General features: G+C 40.9%; 1 protein-coding gene across 3 annotated transcripts in view; it reads right to left on the bottom strand.

Annotated features, from left to right (window-relative positions):
- Positions 1 to 14,908, bottom strand: part of MYH10 (myosin heavy chain 10) — a 73,919-nt gene that overhangs the window by 25,948 nt on the left and 33,063 nt on the right. For all 3 annotated transcript variants that reach the window (XM_079965852.1, XM_079965851.1, XM_079965853.1), the window contains 8 exons: positions 13,010 to 13,108; positions 11,747 to 11,890; positions 11,041 to 11,136; positions 9,146 to 9,264; positions 8,100 to 8,252; positions 7,534 to 7,707; positions 6,443 to 6,616; positions 4,265 to 4,379 (listed from right to left, as the gene is read on the bottom strand). In XM_079965852.1, the coding sequence (XP_079821978.1) occupies positions 4,265 to 4,379; positions 6,443 to 6,616; positions 7,534 to 7,707; positions 8,100 to 8,252; positions 9,146 to 9,264; positions 11,041 to 11,136; positions 11,747 to 11,890; positions 13,010 to 13,108 (1,074 nt within the window). The remainder of the gene's footprint in view (positions 1 to 4,264; positions 4,380 to 6,442; positions 6,617 to 7,533; positions 7,708 to 8,099; positions 8,253 to 9,145; positions 9,265 to 11,040; positions 11,137 to 11,746; positions 11,891 to 13,009; positions 13,109 to 14,908) is intronic.

Raw genomic sequence — 14,908 nt, 5'->3', positions numbered from 1 at the left:
TCATTGCACCAGTAATCTAACATCTTCTTCCCAGTTAGACCAACAGGCCTCAGCCTTAAATGTTGAAATTCATACTAGGTTCAGGGAGTCCTTTCCACTGTGTCCCTAGACAAGTAAAAATTTAGACAACCTGGCCATGCTGCTTGTACCGACCGAGTGGCACTTTATAGTACTTTGAAGTTCAAGAATCTATCCTGCAGCTAAAACCACTGCCATGTCTACTTCAATTAAGTATGCATAAAATTACATCACAGTATTTACTAATGAGAGAGCAATGCATGCTGCATCCTCCAATGAAGGAAGAGCCAAACTGTAACCAATCCCCCAAGTTTAAGTGAATATGGGCCATATTCTTAAGTATTTGCACAATCATATATTTCACAAAATACATTTTTTTTTCTATCAGGAGTAGAAATCAGTCCCCTCTAGCGATCAAGGAAGCAGTGCACGAGAGCAGATTCACTCAGGAAAAAGCAACATGCTTCATTTTGAAACTACATCAATATGATTAACTTAGATACACCCATGGAGATACATAAATTCCCTGCTTATGTATTTTAGCTTACAACAAAAGCACGATCAGACACATAACATTTGGAATGGTGGCAGTAAAAATCTAATAAAATGCCAAAGCAGGCTCTATAAAATACTTTTAGTGAAAAACAAAGCAGACTAAAGAGCAGCTTTAAAGTCTATCAAAATACATACAGTTTTGCTAATGGGGTAATCTTATAGGTTTACTCAGAAGTAAATTCCACTGTGATCAGCTGGGCTTAGTTCCTTGTAACTCTGCTTAGGAGCGCAGCCTAACTGAGATTTGCTTCAAGTTTAGAAGTGCTCCTGCAGATTAATGGGCAGCATATACCCCTGGCAGAATTTGTTTACTTGGCCCAAGTACTGACAGACTTCCCTCATAAGCTATCATTCAAAATATAGGCATTTAATAGCAATGATACTAATTCTGAGCAGCTTCTGAAATAATAAACATTCAACATGCCATTTAATGCCAGCACAGCAAGTTGTATAAAGAAAACTTGCTTTGACTGCAATTTAAAAAAAATTGTATACAGACATTAACAAGTACAAATCATACCGAACCAGAGTACCGAGACTCCTAATTTCAAATACCCAAAGTCATCAGGGTATGTTGGAGAAGCAAGCCTGTGTTTCAAAATGCAGCTACTCACTTGCAAAGCTTCTAGAAGTGCAGTACATAAAATGAGACTCTATGTATGCAGCAGCAACTAAATAGGTATGTGCACAAGAACATTTGCCTTGTGGAGGTAACGCTAAGGTTAGGATGAAATGAAAGTTCATGCTTGCCTAACAAGCAAAAAAATGTTTTTCCTACAGATTCAAGTCCTGCTTTTAGGAGGCCTATGTTATTATTTTTGTTTTTCATTCATTCACCTGGTGTGTCAGGAAGACCAGTAACATTGTCATAGAAAGAAGCTCTCTGAAAATTGTGAATCTCTATGGCACACAAACGGCAAGAACAAAGAGCAGATACACAAGACAGTCTAGTTAGTAAAGAGAAGACAATTTTGAATTGCAAGCAAGCTTTAACAAAGTGCATAACAGGTCACTATGGTGTAATGATGGATCTTCAGAAGAGTGTGTTGATTTCAGGGTCCAAACAGTGAACATAAAGGCAGGTGTCAGACTATAGATTTACAAGGAAACAGTGATTCCATCTTTCACAACAAGGAACTGTTTACTGAAATAATGTTCTGAAATGGAACAATTGTGTTCATGCATACTTTGGGGCTGGTTTGCAGCCTCTTTAATAGAGAAACCAGTGCTTTTTTCCTTAAAAAATGTTTAGGGGTACTCTCATTTTCCTACTCATATTGAAATACTGTCCCTCAATGAGGCTAAACTTAGATTCACAAAATGTTTAGGGGTATGCGTACCCCTGTGTACCCCCAGAAAAAAGCACTGAGAGAAACTACGTATGGACTGTTAAGCAATAAGCCCACAGGCACACCTTCTACTAACTTTACAACTAAACTTATGACAGACATGGAAACGCCCCCTTCTCACAATCCACACATGGTCCCTGCTCCAAGGATTTACAATATTCCCAGATGGGCATATATCATAGTCATTAAACATTCTTGAAACCTGGCTCCATAGGACCTCAAAAGCATTTCTTCGGTCTTCAGCATGTTTACTTTGCTTCACTAAAATTGACCTTAGCGAGGAAATAAACTGCTAATATTGCACCTTTGTATAAATCTATGATGGGCCACACTTGTATAGTGCAGCTGGTAACTATATCTTTAAAAGGCTGTTTGTAGACCTAAAGATGATGCAGAACAATGGCAACCAAATTTACCAGGGGCATGTCCCCTACATAAGGAAAGCTGACCATCTTGATTTGTTGCTACTTTTGCTAGTAGACTAGGTTCAATGTTCTTGTGTTAGCTCACAAAGCCAAAATCAACTTGGGCCCGAAGTACCTCAATGACCATCTGGTCCCTTATACACCACCTCACTCCCCGAGATCCTGGTGGTTCCTCATAGGCCTTAGGTTTGGTACTTCATTACAGGCCTGTAGGGGTTTAGCAGGGACCAGCCCTCCCCTTCTTTGAGAAACCCCTTAAAAGCTGTATTTTCTGGACAGGCCTTCCCAACATGCATTTCTTTTTTAAACCAACCAGTATCTACTGATGTTTTAAATTATGTTTTATAGACGTTTCTAGATTTTATTGCATTCTATGCTGTCAGCCGCCTTGATATATTTTATGTATCTGTAGAAAATGCCCCTCCTACAGCACTTTCTAAGCACCCAGGAATCAGCTGGTTGTCAGATGCCTGGGAAGTGCTGCTCAAGGGGTTTTGCAAACACTTTTGGAAGGAAAACAATACTCTGCTTTTAGATGGAGCATTCTTTTTTTTTCCTTTCCAAGGAACATATACAGTGGTGCCCCGCAAGACGAATGCCTCGCAAGACGAAAAACTCGCTAGACGAAAGAGTTTTCCGTTTTTTGAGGTGCTTCGCAAGACGAATTTCCCTATGGGCTTTCTTCGCAAGACGAAACGTCTTGCGAGTTCTTGCAAGTTTGTTTCCTTTTTCTTAAAGCCGCTAAGCCGTTAATAGCCGCTAAGCCGTTAATAGCCGCTAAGCCGCTAATAGCCGTGCTTCGCAAGACGAAAAAACCGCAAGACGAAGAGACTCGCAGAACGGATTAATTTCGTCTTGCAAGGCACCACTGTACAGAGTTCCCACCAATCAGGTGATATGCAGTATCTCCAAACTTGCTAGACTGATTGAACAATCTATCATTGCAGAAAGCCGACTTTGGGAGTCTGATAACAGTCAATAGTTGGGAAGTCCAAACCTCTGTGGGGCTTCAAAGCACCGTGCAGGGCTATTTGCTAGCCCTATGTGGTACTTTGAAGTCCCAATGTGCTGCAGATCCTTATCTCCCCAAGATAAATTTGACAGGTGGGAATGCCATCAGGTGATTGACAGGTAGATGGCACATTTACTGGCGAGCAATAGCCATAAAAGGCTTTTGCCCTTATGTCTGGTTTGTGCTTTCCCATAGGCATCTGTTTGGTCACTATGGAACACAGGGATCCAGGATTAAAAGTGTCTTTTGGTGTAATCCATCAGTTCTCTTCCTAAATTAAGTTAATGCGAAGCTAAAAGTTAAGCAGGCGTTAAAAGCATACTAAATTATAACACCGTCTTGGAAGCACTCCAAGCAATCCAACCAAGTTTTAAGAAGTGTTTTTGGTTAAGGAAGCTTATGTTCCGCCATACCAGGCAAACAGAAAATTAACAATGCAAGAAAAAGACTTAATATACTATTATGATACAATATTTAAGAGCTATTTAAACTTTGATTATTCAAAATTCTTAGTTTACTGTCCTGTTTTACAAGTGTACCCATTGCTGATAACTAAAACAGGAGCTTCAGTACTTTTAGCTGTCATAAAAGGTTGAGAGTCGTTTAGTCACAACAGAGACTTTCAAACTATCCTAAATGACTATGAAAAGAGTCTACTCAAAACACACTTGCAGCTAAGTAGATTGATGTATGGAAGTGCAATCAGCCCATAATGACACATGTGCAAGTAAATTAATTGATACTGCAGCAGCACTTTAAACCCTCCTGCTGCCACTGCTGGCAGGAGTCTCAGAGGAATTGCACCAACCCATGAAGGATTCATGTGTAAGCTTTGCAGAGAAGGTCCCAACTCACCCACCAGGATTTACCAGCTCATCTTATATAGATTAGGAGCAGATTCTTACCATCCTTCCAAAGCTCTGCCACAAATTTGTCTGAAGACTGGTGTAGAAGCGTAGCCACGTTGTCATTCAAAGGGTCCATATTCTTCATAAGCCACTCATCTGCCTTGTAGTCCACCTGGAATTAAGCAAGTGGGGTAAACATCAAATACTGTCAACCTTCCCAACCAGTTTTTTCTTTTTAAGGGAAGATGAGATGCATCTCCGCATATGTGATTGACATTTAAGCAGTGCTGAAATTGTGAAGAACCTCTGCACACACTTACTGAACTCCCTTTTCAGACTAACACTGAATGTACCACACTGTCAAGGGTGTATGGATAGCAGGCACAACTCCTCCGTCACACTGAATGCATGAGGTGGGTTGTCTGAACACGGTTTTTATGTGTACAGTGGATCCACTTAACATGATACTTTCCAGATTCTCCCTCTGCTGCAAGTGACACATAAGTCTTTCAAACTCATTTTAGAGATCACAACTTCCCAGTGTTTACATGGCGGTAGGAAAATGCCTCCCCCCCAACCGATTGTAGGGTTATTATCATTTTTTTAAAAAAAATATTCTTATTCTTATTTATTAAAATTAGCCCAACCTTCCACCAAAAGGTGCTCAGAGAGGCATTTGGAGTCCTGGGCAGTGCCTCACTGATGGATATGACTTTGTTCCTTGAGGCTGACATTAACCCGGAAGTAACTGCAAAGGTGGCTGAGTTTTTGTCAGTAGTATCTCTTAAAGAGTAGTGAATGGCACAATTTAGCAAGAAGAAACTCCTCGTTATTACATATTTTACATGGCTGTTTATTTGTATATACAGTGGTGCCTCGCAAGACGAAATTAATCCGTTCCATGAGGCTCTTCGTATAGTGGTTTTTTCGTCTTGCGAAGCAAGCCCATTGACAGCTTAGCGGATTAGTGCTATTAGCGGTTTAGCGGCTTTTAGCGATCAGCTGTTAAGCGGCTTATCAGCAGATCAGCTGATAAGCGGCTTAGCGCCTTAGGAAAAGGGGGGGGGGAGGGGGAAAAACCCGCAGGAGCTCGCAAGACATTTTCGTCTTGCGAAGCAAGCCCATAGGGAATTCATTTTGCGAAGCGCCTCCAAAACAGAAAACCCTTTCGTCTAGCGGGTTTTCCGTCTTGCGAGGCGTTCGTCTTGCGGGGCACCACTGTAGTTTAAAATTTTATACAGTGGCACCTTGGGTTACATGCACTTCAGGTTACAGACTCCGCTAACTCAGAAATAGTACCTTGGGTTAAGAACTTTGCTTCAGGATGAGAACAGAATTCATGCTTCGGCGGCGCGGCGGCAGCAGGAGGCCCCATTAGCTAAAGTGGTGCTTCAGGTTAAGAACAGTTTCAGGTTAAGAATGGACCTCCAGAACGAATTAAGTACTTAACCTGAGGTACCACTGTATATGGATGTTCTATGATAGCCTATATTTGTAATGCCTAATAAAGTTTTGGAAAAGTAAGTAAAAATTCAGGAGCTGCAATTGACTTGTCAGGGCAAGATATGAAAAAAGCACTACGAGTTTCTGGCAACTACTGTACTTGGGCATGCTGCTAGAGGTGTATTAAAGGGGAAACAACTGATAGCAAGGCTTCTCCAGTCCTTGGCCCAAAGCACTAGTCAGTTACTATTTGCATCTCAGGAACACGACCCAGCCTTTAAACATTCAGGAGGGATGAATAGCAACATAGCTTCCTCTCACCCCGCCCCACCCAAAATTCAGTACATGTTTGATCCATACTGACTTTGATTCAAGATCTGCAGGACCACCCTGCCAAGATCAAAGTGGGATACAGACACTTTGAAACCCATCTAGGTAAGCCCCAGTGGAAAAATATTGATTCAAATTGTGAGGTGCCTTCTTCAATAGTTGCTGATTAAGTTCTTCTACAAATTAACTGATTATACCTATAAGGGCAAGTTATACCCGTAAGTGTGAAATTGATTTTCTTTAAAGTACTGCAGCACGTGAAGTATCTTGCATGGAATCAAAATGGGCACCAGAGTTTGGAAGCAACATATTTCACTCTCCAATCCTACTTGATGACCAGACTCAGGAGGCCAAACTTATTCTCAAATAGCAAGATACACAGGCTCCTGTAGCCTCTCAGAAGTCCCACAAATGGGACACACTGATAAATGCTGAAGAAATCATATAGCATTTCATGCTTACCCTTCCTGCATAATGAATTATGCAGAAGTCTGCCTTGTCCTTCAGCTGCCGAGGCTTCTGGAATTTGGAATGGGTTCCTTGTTCCTGGACCAGTTTTTCCACAAATGTCTTGTCTGTTGCTTTGGGGAACCAGCACTCTTCATCCAGGAGAGCAAGTACACCAGGGGGGTTGGCCTAGCAAGGATTAGTACATAAATAAATGTTTTATTACCAGAATCTATTCTGTTCTCACCTCCCCTCATTTGATATTCCTTTCACCACCCAGTTGCACCTGAGCAACACAGCCGAAGCAGAGCACGTGCTTATGCAAAAATAAGATCCATATTCACATTTCAACAGGAGATACAAGTGGACATACGTGACTAATGGCAATGGATTCCCCCCCCCCCCTCCCCAAGTCAGTTGATTTTGAAATCAGATACAAGAAGGGAATAAGATACAAGCATATCAAGAATTCTAAAGCATCAAGTTCAACCAACTTGATGCTTTGCCTCACAGGATGTCTCATAGCAACACAGAGCTACCTGAAATGTAATCAAAATTATCAGAACCGGAGTAAGAGCTATTAAAGGTATAGGACGAGAAATAGGAAAAGAAACAGAGCTCAGTGACATATACACTGAGAGTCATGGTTCCCTACCATTCAGTTAGCTCACAAAATAATGTGTGACATAAGCAAGCCTAGAGTACATTTGGGCATGTTCCAAGTTACCAGCGCCTTGTTAATCAGATCCAGTGAGGCATGTATTGCCTGTAAGAACATCATTCTGAATTTCAGTTCATAACACATTTTTCTAGCTGGGTTTTGTTTATTATAAATTTGCTTTTTAAGTCTCCTGATCAGTTTTTAATTAGAAAAGCAGAATAATAATGCCACAAATGCAAATCAGGAGGGTAGCACTTGCTGGATTTGTCTACAGGCACACTTTACAGAAATGTCTCTTGATTCAACACTTAAATCCTGGACAAGCCCCTCTAGAAAAACAAAAAACAAAACTTGGATCGGTAAGGTGTATGGAATGATTTACATCAAAGAGAGATCTTGGTTGAGAAAGCTATGAGCTGTTAAAAGGACAAGGATGAGAACTTACAGGTCTTTCAATTAAATCAATACAGGGTTGCAGATCCAGTCCAAAGTCAATAAAGTTCCACTCTATGCCCTCCCTCTGATACTCCTCCTGCTCCAAGATAAACATGGTGTGGTTGAATAACTGCTGCAGCTTCTCATTGGTATAGTTGATGCAAAGTTGCTCAAAGGAATTCAACTAGGGGAAAATATCAAGAAAGTTAACTTTTTAGAGTTTTATAGCTTTTGTATTGGTTATACTACAATGTAAGTTTTGCAGGGCAAACCATTTAACAAGCAACTGGCCAAATGTGCAAAGAGTTTTGCACATGATTCTATGATAGCAAGGAAATAAGGCAGACGTGCTAATCTCTTACACAGAAACCCCATCTCATTCAGAGCTTACCAAGACTGCTTAAAAGTCAGGAAAAGCCACTGAAAAATGTGCACACGTGTAGAGTAGAATCTTATCCATGAACTTTCAATATTGCAGTTTGGAGCTACCAGATCCATTGCAATGCTATTTTATATATGTTACAAAAATCTCTCAATCTAGTAAGTACTGGAGATTTCTTTCATTTGTCTAAATACCTCAAAGATTTCAAATCCAGCAATATCCAGGATTCCGATGAAAGAAGCTCCCTGTCGCTTGGTCCTATCCAGAGCTTTGTTAATGCGGTGAACAAGCCAGCGGAAAAGGCGTTCGTAGGTGGCTTTTGCCAATGCCTCCACAGCAAAGTCTGCCTGAAAATTTGAACGAGAATTTGGAAGAAGTTGTAAGAAAATAGAAATACTAAGTTTAACACAGTTACTATTTCTAATAGAAAGATAATGAACATGCTACAGTGGTGCCCCACAAGACAAATGCCTCACAAGACGAAAAACCCGCTAGACGAAAGGGTTTTCCGTTTTTGAGGCGCTTCGCAAGACGAATTTCCCTATGGGCTTGCTTCGCAAAGACAAAAACGTCTTGCGAGTCTTGCGAATTTTTTTTTCACTTTTTCCCCTTTTTCTAAGCCGCTAATAGCGCTAATCCACTAAGCCGCTAATAGGGTTGCTTCGCAAGACAAAAAAACCGCTAGACGAAGAGACTCGCGGAACGGATTCTTTTCGTCTTGCGAGGCACCACTGTATTTCCTAGGTATATTTATTTTGTTTATATCACACCCTTCATCCCAAAAAAGTATAAATGTCATATTCTAATTAAGATCTAAGCTTGAACGTTGTACCACCTAGACACAGGCGGCCAGCCATTATGTGGCTTTCTAGTTTTTCTACACACACACACACACACACACACACACAAAAAAAACAAAACACCTGTATCTCACTGATCAACCACTGCACCCAGTGTACTGATGATCAGTGTACTTGTCTCCTTACTTGGAACTCCAATGCTGAAGCTCAACCAAGAGGCACTGATGGGGATCCAGGCACTTTTGAAATGCCAGAACTAACTTGCCAGCAGTTTTGGGGCTCCAGGTGAAACCCGAGACCTCATATGCAGTCTTACTGTAACACACAGGATATTTAACCACCCCCCAGGGCAAAGAGAAATGGTGAGAATGTTCGCTGGCCGGAAACTGGTGGCTACTTTGGGTGGAATAAGGTTCAACATTTTGCATCACAGAGCTTACTTGTTCTTTGGTTTGTGCTTTCTGGACATAGTCCCTGCCAACTTTAATGCGTGGCGTGAGTATTGCTCGAGTAAATTCCATTACATTCATCCCCAACAGGTGGCAGAGTTTCTGTGCAACTACAAATACAAACAATGCAATCAGTTACCAGAACCTCAACAACTGGTTTTAACACTAAATAGGTGTCCCCAAAAGGTATTTCCCACAGTTCCTAATTTTAAGGAACCCCTTCCAAGTCAACTTGTTTGACAATGTACTCCCTGTGTATTGCAAAGGACTCCAGTGAATGTTCTAGGCTGCCAACTCAGTTCATATAGGCTTAATGAGTCTTTGCACTACCCTACATGAACCAAGCGTACACCCTAGCACACATTCAGCCACTGCCCTGCAGCTACATGCTGCCGGGGAACGCTGGCAATGGTGGGCAAATTGACCTTCAAGGAAGTTTTTCCACCATTACTGATTCTATCAATGAGGAATCTCAGCATTTCTCAGAACACCATTTGAAAATCACTCAAGGAGTAACACCAGTACAGTCGTACCTTGGATCCCAAATGCCTTGGTACTTGTCCGTTTTGGCTTCCGAACGCCGCAAACCTGAAAGTGAGTGTTCCGATTTGTGAACACTCTTTGGAATGTGAACGTCCGACAGGGCTTCCGATTGGCTGCAGGAGCTTACTGCAGCCAATCGGAAGCCACTCCTTCGTTTCCAAATGTTTTGTAAGTCAAAAGGACTTCTGGAACGGATTCCGTTCAACTTCCAAGGTACCACTGTACTTCACATTAATGAAAGGTAGGGCAATAAGTAAGCTCTGCAACTCAACAAGTGAAGCCTTCCAAACAACCAATTCAATAAGTTCATAATTCTAGCATTCATTCACCAGGAACGTGTGCCTGGGTTTGCGTAAAATAAAACTCTGTGTTAGCATATAATAAAACTATCACTGAAACTCTGTAGATTCAGAAAATACATGTTACATATAGTTGTGCTTCATACATGTCACAGCATACATTTTAACCAGTATTAAATCAGCACTCGGGGGGTGGGGATAATGAACCCACTCTGATGACAAAGGCAGTGACACACTACTCTATGCATTAACAAGTTCCCTTAAGAAATCCACTTAAGCACAAAGGGCTGAATGATACAGATGATCCTTGTCACAGAGAATACAAAAAGTGAACTAAGAACGTGAGAAAATTCCTACATGTGTCAGGATCCCCCCCCCCCAATGATTATGAGGAACATTAGACATGGATAGTATTAAATTATAAAGTCAGTCCTATGCATACCACCCTGCCACTTGAACAATCAGATTTTCTAAACTTAGCATTTATGGTCTCCAATTCTCCAAAAAGTCGTGTTTGGCTCCAGAATCACTGTCCCTGGCAGCATAATCACTGTATAGACCCAAGAAAAATAAACCGATTCAACTGCACATACCATTTTACTTGGGAGTTTTAAAGACTTTGCTGATAAGCTCTTAATGAGGTTAGAGTTCAAATACTTTTTCAAAGAGGAAATACCTCAACATAGTCTCAGGGATTCTGAAGTATTTAGTAGGTTTGGGGGTGGGGGGAACAAAACACAAGATGTGTGAACAGTACCAGTTTCTTAGTACCTGAAGGCTAGGACTTACCGTTACAACCACAGCTGCCTCTATATTGCAGGCATAACCAACATGGTGCAGGATGATGTGAGCTGCAACTCCCATCATCCCTGGCCATGCTGCTTGGGGCTGATGGGAGCTGCAGTCTTCAACGTCTGAATGGCACCACATTGGCTATCCTTGATACAGAGGGAGCTGTTTCTTTGCAAGCATCTATGCAGATATCAATCACTGATGAGGAAAACAGACTAAAATCAAGTCTACTGTGCTAGTAAATATATCTACCCGTATTTTCCGGCATAGATGCCTGGTCGGTGTTTCGCTCTTTCTTGAAGGAAATGTTACCAAACTGCAGTACTGAGGATACCACTTTCAACATAGCTGGAGGCACACAAAAGAGCAGAGGACAAGAGCAGATAAATACATCATGTATACATGTTTGACAGGCAGTCAAGTTCAGTATGAAAGAAGAATATCTAACTGGTTCAGGAAACCCACAGGACAAGCCCCCCCGTTTCAGATCAGGTCATAGCTGTATCTGACAAGTCCAATGTTTCAGCAAGGCAAGGTATATGTCAGAGGCTCTACAAACCCTAAAATAAAGGTACTGAAATCCTACACTAGGGTAATCCAGTTCTACACCAAGAGGTTATTACCTTTTTTAGGATTTATGCTACTCTTGGAGAGTTAATGAACTACATAATGCCCTGCCCGGACCATTAAAAGTCTCTGACTTTTTAAGATTTTACTGCTCGTTATGTACATACTTTCAAGTCCATAGTTGGTCTTTAAGGTGCTACTGGAAGAAATTTTTTTATTTTGTTTCAAGTCCATATTTAGAGCCATATACCATGTTTATTAAGCTGCGATGCCACACTATTCTAGATACAATACTGAACTTACTTTCTGCAGTTTTACAAAAATGCTACAGGTTTTAAGTGTAAAAACACACATTTCCCCGCTTCAAAAACCAAAACCATTTCAAACATACCCAAGATTTCATCATGAGAAAACCCCATGATATGCATGGCTTCCATTGTCTCCTGAAAGTTATCCTTATCTTGCTGGCCAGGAATGGGCACGTAGCCATTGGAGAGGAATCTGTAGTTATTAAACCCTTCAAGGAGTAAATCAGCTGTATTGAGGAGGAAAAACGCAAGAGAGGTTTCTTCAAGACACTGGGTAAAGTAACTCTCCATTCATTTAATCCTAAGGTTTCCATATTTCAAAAAGGGAAATTCCTGACATCTGCAAAGTAGTTGGGCTTTTGTGGGGAACAAACCCAAATTGTTGAGCTTTTGTGGAGAAACCTCCCCCCAAAATAGTGATTTTAAGCTTCTGGAGCTGTTTCCACTGCTTTTTTCCCATCATGTTGCCATATATCCGGGTTTTCCCTGACATTTTGCCAATTTGGCAAAATTCCCCCCTGTACCATTTTTACACCCCAAAACCAGAACATGTCAGGAATTTTCCTGACGTATGGCAAGCCTATACAAGACGTTATGGCAGGCCAGTATTTAATTCTCTAACAATGACAAAGTTTAAAGAGTTCAGAGACCAGTTCCCTAGTATTTATAAACTATTTTAAAACCTAGATTCATTTTCACATTGGGCTGGAAACAAACAAAAACTTTCCAGAGGACAAAGGTAGACAAACAATATTTCAGAAGACACAAAAGTAAAAAAGTATCCTCAAAGAACATCTACATCTGGAATGCTGATGATCCCAAGAAGAAGTGGAAGCCTTCTCACAATAATTTGTGCTTCATCTGAAGTGTAAATACCATGCTGCTTTGGCCTACCAACAGCACCTTGGCACTATTCCCAGCTTGAGTGCTCTTCTGTCCAGTGTGAGTTTGATAGCTGATGCCAGCACTCCTTTAACTGCCTGGCTTGAAGCTTACATGTTTCTGTCCAGCCAAGGGCTCAATAAATTTTATAAAGCTTTATAGACTGTAATTGTCTGCTGGATCTGTTAATATGGGTGATGCAGATTTCATTGAGGCCTGCACCACTGCAGCATTCCAAATACAGAACCTTAACTCCAAATACCGAACTGAAGCCTAGCTGCAGAGTTCATTATTTAGGAATCACTCATCCAAGGTATCTTGGACAGCGCCAGTACAAATGACCTGACAAACAGAGCCATCTGTGCCCTTCACATATGCAAAAAGATAGTAAAACCATGAAATCAATTCAGCTTCTCTTTAAACGCTGCAACTCATAAATTCAAAAGAATAATGCACTGACTCACCTTTCAAGTGTTCACCTGCCCCAGATAGAAGCTGATAGAAGATATGAAAAGTCCGCTCATCTTTGGCTTGACGGACGGCACGTGACTTTTCTAGTAGGTCTGAGCCAGAGCAATTAAGGATTTTAACGGACAACTATGCATTTTTGCCATGAAAAGGAAACAAGCTCCTCCTAATTAACAACAGCAATCCCCCCCACCCCACTTCTTTTCACACATTCTATTTTGCACTGTGTCTTCATCAGCACCAGAAATTCTCAGGGTAGAATTTGATGTATGAAATTACTACCTCTAAAACCATTAGAGGTCCTACGCTTCTTCCAAATAGTCTGAACTACATCCACCACGGGCTGCACTATTCATAAATTAATCAAAATTGTTTCCTTGAGTCTTAAAGAGACAGAGAGAGTGCAAAATTCATAAATTAAGCAGAGGTGAAATACTATTTCACAGCCAGCTTAGAGGGAGACATGGAGATGGCACTGAAAGGAGAGATAATGTTCTCCTGGCATGTGGTGAACTCCCTCTGAGCTTCCAGGCTGTGCATAAACTGAGAACTGCTTGTGCTTGGGCTACTAAATGCCATCAGGCTCTGATTCGGAAGATTCTGCAACCCATGATTCCTGCTTGCAATTGCTCAGTGGCAATATAAATGCACTCTGCATATGCCAATAGCCACAGGCCTTTTTCAAACTACTTAATCTTCCAGAGCTAAGCTCTAACAGAGGAGGCAGTTCTGGACATATAACCCTGCTATGAGTAAATCAAACTTTAGGGAAGACTTGAAGACAATAAAGGAAATGTGACATATAATAATAATAATAATAATAATAATAATAATAATAATCTATTAAATTTGTTAGTTACTCTGTCTCATCCAGGGCAACCCAAAGTGAACAACAACCAACCAACAACCAAATTAACAACAAAATAAAACCCCACATAGATACATTAAAACTAAGGCGGTAAAGAAATACATTAAAAAATTTCCGCCAACTTCTAAAAGGCCACAGATAGTTAAAAGGCCAAAGGCCTGGTTATAGAGGAAAGTTTTTGCCTGGAGCCTAACAACAACAACAACAACAACAACAACAACAACAACAACAACAGATTGTTTTAAAAGAAGGTTGAAGGAAGAAAATACAGTGGGAATGTGAAAAGAGCAACTGAGGGAGCTAGATTTCAAAACTATGTATTATAAAGGAAATATAAGGCAGAACAAAAACATGTTGTGTTAAAAGAAATAAGGCATGATGATCAAGGGAAGGGTAAGTATTGTGTAGGAAATATATATGCCATTTTGGGTAGGGGTGCATTTCAACAGTGAATTTCAACACAACAGAAAGGAGCAAGATATACAACATCTGAGTCCATGAAGCCTAGATGCTCCATTTTTATTTGCTGACAGAATCATATGGCAAGCTCCTCTCTTGATTCTAGAATCTAGAGGCCCTTAGGAAGTTCATACTTCAGGGAGCTTTGCAAAGTGTCGTGTCTCCAACCATAAATTGGCATTTTGCTTGCGTACTGTTTTTAAGCTGGCTATAACAGCTGAATGGATTTCAGAAAGGGAAAAGTAGGGAATTTGGAAGTGCAGCATATGTAGATTTGAGGAAAATGTGGTAAGCAATCAAAATGGTTGCAAGAACTCCATGCTAAATCTTCCACTTTCTGCATTCTGACCTGCAGACCTTTGTGCAATGGTCATAACCAGCCACAAAAGCTGTAGTTACTCGTTTTAATTACTTCCTGTCGTATCTAGTCCATTGGTAATTTTCCCAGCAACAAAATCACCCAGGTGCAGTTTCAGTGTATGCCAAGTCAGAACACAGCCTTGTAACTCAGTCTTCAGATGACTCAACTGATGAAGCTTTATTTACTTCAGGAGAACCTGAGCCTATT

This window comes from Podarcis cretensis (assembly GCF_951804945.1).
Source record: "Podarcis cretensis genome assembly, chromosome: 2".
NCBI classification, from domain to species: domain Eukaryota; kingdom Metazoa; phylum Chordata; class Lepidosauria; order Squamata; family Lacertidae; genus Podarcis; species Podarcis cretensis.
This window is presented reverse-complemented; position numbering and strand designations above follow the sequence as displayed.